The sequence below is a fragment of the Dreissena polymorpha genome, chromosome 1 (assembly GCF_020536995.1).
Source record: "Dreissena polymorpha isolate Duluth1 chromosome 1, UMN_Dpol_1.0, whole genome shotgun sequence".
Classification (NCBI taxonomy): domain Eukaryota; kingdom Metazoa; phylum Mollusca; class Bivalvia; order Myida; family Dreissenidae; genus Dreissena; species Dreissena polymorpha.
In genome coordinates, this window is record NC_068355.1 from 30,168,772 (window position 1) to 30,174,837 (window position 6,066).

General features: G+C 36.0%; 1 protein-coding gene across 4 annotated transcripts in view; it reads right to left on the reverse strand.

Moving 5' to 3' along the window:
• Window positions 1-5,822, reverse strand: part of LOC127874888 (uncharacterized) — a 32,270-nt gene extending 26,448 nt beyond the window's left edge. The window contains exons 1-3 of one of the 4 annotated variants that reach the window (XR_008047158.1): window positions 3,365-3,510; window positions 2,098-2,217; window positions 117-263 (exon numbers count right to left, since the gene is read on the reverse strand). Coding sequence is in view for 1 of the 4 variants with exons in the window: in XM_052419558.1 (XP_052275518.1) it covers window positions 117-319; window positions 5,764-5,813 (253 nt within the window). In the remaining 3 variants the exon portion in view is untranslated. Of the gene's footprint in view, window positions 1-116; window positions 320-2,097; window positions 2,218-3,364; window positions 3,511-5,763 lie in introns of those variants that run through there. The other 3 variants (XR_008047149.1, XR_008047148.1, XM_052419558.1) reach the window with 3 other exon arrangements.
• Between the last annotated feature and the right edge of the window lie 244 nt (window positions 5,823-6,066).

The following is a 6,066-nucleotide window of genomic DNA, read 5'->3' on the forward strand; positions in this document are numbered from 1 at the left end:
TAAACATACAGGCTGGCACCTGAGAGCGAATAAACGATAAACAAACACCCAAAAGAATACCGTGTGAAAGATTTATAGCGAACATCAATCATTAACTTATGACACGTGATACTTACATCTGAGGATCAACAGCTCCCCGTGCCACGATCCCGCTAGGTGCGTCCGGTTTCTGTGGGCTCTCCTTCCGGGATCGCGGTGCATGCGTACTACAGACGCGGTGGCAGGTGGCATCATACACGCAGTCCGGGTCCAGCAAGAGGGTACTGGGCCGGAAACCAAGAGCGAGTAACTTCTGGTATTGGAAAGGACTGACTGGCTGCTGAAATATGATAAGTCAGCTAACTGCGCATGGTCGAAGCGGATACTTTACCAAAACAAAGTATTTGTTTAATTAAGAAAATCGCGATCAAGAATAAAATTTCTGGGTAGTGATTGTGAAAAACTTTTTATTGCACTTCTATAGGAAATATATTTTTATAGCAATGTGAAATTTGTTATAATAAACATGTCACTATTGTCTCCATTAATTGCATTTTTGCGCTGAAAATTATAATACCTTTATTCGTAATTCAGTTAAGTGTTTGCATAGTTCGCTCAATAAATTGAGACAAATCCTACATACTGACATATTAAAGTAATCGCATCAGTTATATCCTTTTTGCTAATCGAAAACTGCTTCGAGGTTATCGTAAATTAAATAATTGTGATACATATATATCGTATGAAGTTCTATAAGACGGGCTCTATTCAATTACCGACCATACATATAGATCGGACTCTATTCCATGACCGGCCATACATATATATCGTATGAAGTTCTATATGACGGGCTCTATTCAATTACCGACAATACATATATATCGTATGAAGTTCTACAAGACAGGCTCTATTCAATTACCGACCATACATATATATCGTATGAAGTTCTATAAGACGGGCTCTATTCAATTACCGACCATACATATGTATCGTATGGTGCTCTATAAGACGGGCTCTATTCAATAACCGACCATACATATGTATCGTATGAAGTTCTATAAGATGGGCTCTATTCAATTACCGACCATACATATATATCGTATGAAGTTCTATAAGAGGGGCTCTATTTTATTACCGATCATACATATAGATCGTATGAAGTTCTATAAGACGAGCTCTATTCAATTACCGGCCATACATATATATCGTTTGAAGTTCTAAAAGACGGGCTCTATTCAATTACCGCCCATACATATGTATCGTATGATGCTCTATAAGACCGGCTCTATTCAATTACCGACCATACATATATATCGTATGAAGTTCTAGAAGACGGGCTCTATTCAATTACCGACCATACATATATATCGTTTGAAGTTCTAAAAGACGGGCTCTATTCAATTACTGCCCATACATATGTATCGTATGATGCTCTATAAGACCGGCTCTATTCAATTACCGACCATACATATATATCGTATGAAGTTCTAAAAGACGGGCTCTATTCAATTACCGCCCATACATATGTATCGTATGATGCTCTATAAGACCGGCTCTATTCAATTACCGCCCATACATATATATCGTATGATGCTCTATAAGACCGGCTCTATTCAATTACCGACCATACATATATATCGTATGAAGTTCTAAAAGACGGGCTCTATTCAATTACCGACCATACATATATATCGTATGAAGTTCTATAAGACGGATTCTTTTCAATTACTGACCATACATATGTATCGTTTGATGCTCCATAAGACGGGCTCTATTCAATTACCGACTATAAATATATATCGTATGATGTTCTATAAGACGGGCTCTATTCAATTACAGGCCATACATATATATCGTATGAAGTTCTAAAAGACGGGCTCTATTCAATTACCGACCATATATATAGATCGTATGATGCTCTATAAGACCGGCTCTATTCAATTACCGACCATACATATATATCGTATGAAGTTCTATAAGACGGGCTCTATTCAATTACCGACCATACATATATATCGTATGATGTTCGATAAGACGGACTCTATTCAATTACCGACCATACATATATATCGTATGATGTTCTATAAGACAGGCTCTATTCAATTACCGACCATGTACCTTTGCAGAGATGGACGATCTGTCTAGCCCGGCGGTGTAGGGCCAACATCGACCGGAAGTGGGCCGGCTGTCAACTTTATCAACTTCCGTTGAGGAACCAGTCCCGCCCAGCGCACGCCACTTCGAGAATACAAATTGTGCATTATTAAGTTATTGTTTATGCCTCGTTCTGGGATAAATGCATGTGCGTAAAATGTCATTTCAGAGTAGCCTGTGTAGTCCGCATAAGCTAATAGGGACGACGCTCTCCGTATAAATTTAATATTGGTCCGGAAAAGACTTCCTCTTAACGAACAATCCAATAAGCGGAAAGGTTCTTATGTATAAACATAAGGATCAGCTTTCCCATTATGAGGCTCGTCATAGTCTTGCTTTTCCCTCCCCTTTCCTCCCGTAATGGACGTATTTTTAATTTTCATGTGTATATAAAAATAATTCCAATATATCATTCGCTTTCAGTAGATGTCAAAATAATATCTTTTTTATGTTATGCATATTTGTCATTTTGTTAACATTTGAACAAAAGTTAGCTTTAGAATTTCGTTGAAATAATAACTTCTTGACGTCAAAATGACGTCATTATCAAATGAGTCGGGCACACTTCGTTGTTAGTAGTAATAGTAGTAGAAGTAGTAGTAGTAGAAGTAGTGGTGGTGGTGGTGGTTATCGTTGTTGGTGGTTGTGGTACAATTATCAGCAGTATCAGTGGTAGTGGTAGTAATAGTTGTTTTAGTCGTAGTAGTTGTAGTAGTAGTAGAAGTAGTAGTAGTAGTAGTAGTAGAAGTAGTAGTAGTAGTAGTAGTAGTAGTAGTAGTAGTAGTAGCAGTAGCAGTAGTAGTAGAAGAAGAAAAAGTAGTATTTCGATCATGATGATGATGATAATGATGATGATGATGATGATGATGATGATGATGATGATGATGTTGATGGTGATGATGATGATGATGATGATGATGATGATGGTGGTGGTGGTGGTGATGATGATGATGATGATGATGATGATGATGATGATGATGATGATGATGATGATGATGATGATGATGGTGGTGGTGGTGGTGCTGGTGGTGGTGATGATGATGATGATGATGATGATGATGATGATGATGATGATGATGATGATGATGATGATGATGATAATGATGATGATAATGATGATTATTATATTAATAATCATCATCATAATAATAATCATCATCATCACCACCACCACAAAAACCATCACTATCGCTACTATCTCCATCATCATCAGATGCACTTTCAATATTACCTCACAACTGTCGGCACAGAGCACTGAGATCCCGACCGATGTCCCGACGACGTCGGTCGCTCTTCATCCTCCGTCAGTACGCCTTTCTTAAGTTTGAGCGCCTGGCTGGATGTTGGCATTACCTAGGCAACGGAACCGCATTTTAAAAGCCAAACCCCAAATACATTATTTTTTATAAATAAAAGGAAGTCATATATTCATAAAAATAGATTTCAATCTGGACATCGCTTCGTATATGGATAAAAAGTCAATCCAAATAAAAAAAATTATGAAGCATTTGTTAACATTTTCATTGATAATTTAGCTAGCAATACAATCTGCATTACTGACAGCGTTTAGTTCAAACATATTTATTGTATCTCGATTGCGTGAACAGCCCCAGACTTATCGTAACGCTCTCGAGTCCGTTTCCTGGTTTCATCAGTACTTGGTGTCTTTTGGGGAGATGAAGACAGAACGTTCCCACTGTGGGGAGCGAACAAGTGACTTCTCGGTGTTTAAATGACAGCGTGTAGAATGTGAACTATTTGTAGTGACGGACAGGGCTCTGAATCGCCCAGTACGCTTGATTTATCTCCTTAGAAAACAGTTTGATTCCTGATTAATGCATTTTTAAATATTCCCAATATTATTGTTAACATTTTAGCATATAAAAATGATTATAATAATAAGTTTTGGTAGTCGACACGTTTAATAACAGTAAACATCAGTACGATAATCGTTCATTCAAATAATGTAACCTGTAATCTAGCAATTCGTGGCTATATATTAACTTGTATTTTCGCATTTCATAGCAAAATGTTTATATATTATCGGATAATACAATTCCATTTACAAGCAAAAACTCTGATCGTAAGACTTTTGGACTAAATATATTTACTAGTCATTTATTTTATTAATTAGTTGTAAACATTCCAAATTTCTTAAATGGTTCCTTGTCTACATTATATCATTGTGTAACGTAACAGTACTTTGCGATGACGATCTATTCTGACATTCATATGTTATTATTTGATTTTCAATGAAGTATAGAATTTTTTATGTTAACAAAATCGAGCTTAGTGAAAAAATGAGGCGCACTCTTGAAAAATGGGGAAAATGAATGTGCTGCGTATAGTGTAATCCCAGATGTGGACTTCACAGGCTAATCAGGGACGACTCTTTCCGCTGTTATGCAAGTTTTCGTTTAAAAAGGAAAATCCAGTTTAAGCGGGAGGTGTTGTGTCTGATAAGCCAGTGCTGACAGTCTTATCGGGGACAACACTTTACTCACATGCATTTAGCGCCGTTTTTCTAGAGCGCTGGTCATATATTTATAAATTCAGTGAAAAAAACACACACAATAAAGGCAACATGTTTCTATCAGCAACCTTCGAGTATACGTTTAAACTTTTCTAATACAGCACTTTATCATATCAATATATCATAGTAAAAACACTCTTTTATTAATATTTCGCCCAAACGGGCTTTATCAAAGTTTACAAATACGAATTCACTACATAGTTATAACTGTTGTATACACCAATAAAGTAAATGTATATCAATATAGCTCCCTTATTTTTGAACGGCTTGTGTTGAAATTTGGACCATGGATAATTCTACACATATCTGATAATTCCTGAAAATATAATTGATACGAGCCATATTGTTTTTCTTTCATTACTGTTATGTTTTCCTTGTGTAAAACCTTACCTATTATTATGAAATTGAAATTAAATCGGAATAACATGTATATCGCCATTTACAACAATTGGTGATTTTTCTAACGCAATACTTTTTAAAACTAGCATAGCTCAGTAATGAGTAAATATATTTATTTAAAATTGCACATGTGATCGTTTGACTACAATATGTGCAAGCTAACGATAAAATCATTCATCCGTGACGATCAGACGCTTTAGCAAGTGGGAAAGGTAGTCTGTAAAATACAAAGTGCGCGATTGCGCTCATAAATATTAATACGAGCTACCGGTATATTGTTTTGTAAATTAATTTGATGTTTTCCTTATATAAGAATCCTCCTAAAATAATTAAATTGAAATACAAATAGAATTAAATCACGTTTCAACATTTCCACGTGCAAAAATATGGAACCACACCTAGCCCACGTGCTAAAGCGTTCAATCGTCACGAAATAATGATTTTATCGTGAGCTTGCATAGAATGTAGTCAAATGATGGTATGTAAAATTTTAAATAAATGAATAAACTGAGATATTCAAGTTTGAAAAGTGATGCGTTAGAAAAGTCCCAAACTGTAACAAAGTCTGATCCTTCTCTTGACAAATCTACATTTATCACGTCATTTTTGGTATATATTTATGTTCGTGCTGATTTCTTTTCGTCCTGATATGATTGTTGTTTACCTTACAATTAATACATAACTGAATCATTACTTACCCATCCGAGAGTGGCACTCTTTGACAAAACATGCCCAACTTTGTTACCATGACGTTCGATGTCATTGACGTATATAACAAAGACGAAACGTCATCGATATAGTGACGTCATGCTATTGAACTTAGTTTATCTCCGGTAGGCCGTCTATTGTTTTACAACAAGCGTTGTAGGACTACATTACTGTAAGTAATTCAGTTCATTTGGCACAAATCATCATGGAGACATGCGTCTTTCTACCAATTTATTCTCATACATCCGATGACGAATGCGTAGATGTAGACGTAGACGTAGTCGATTGTTTAC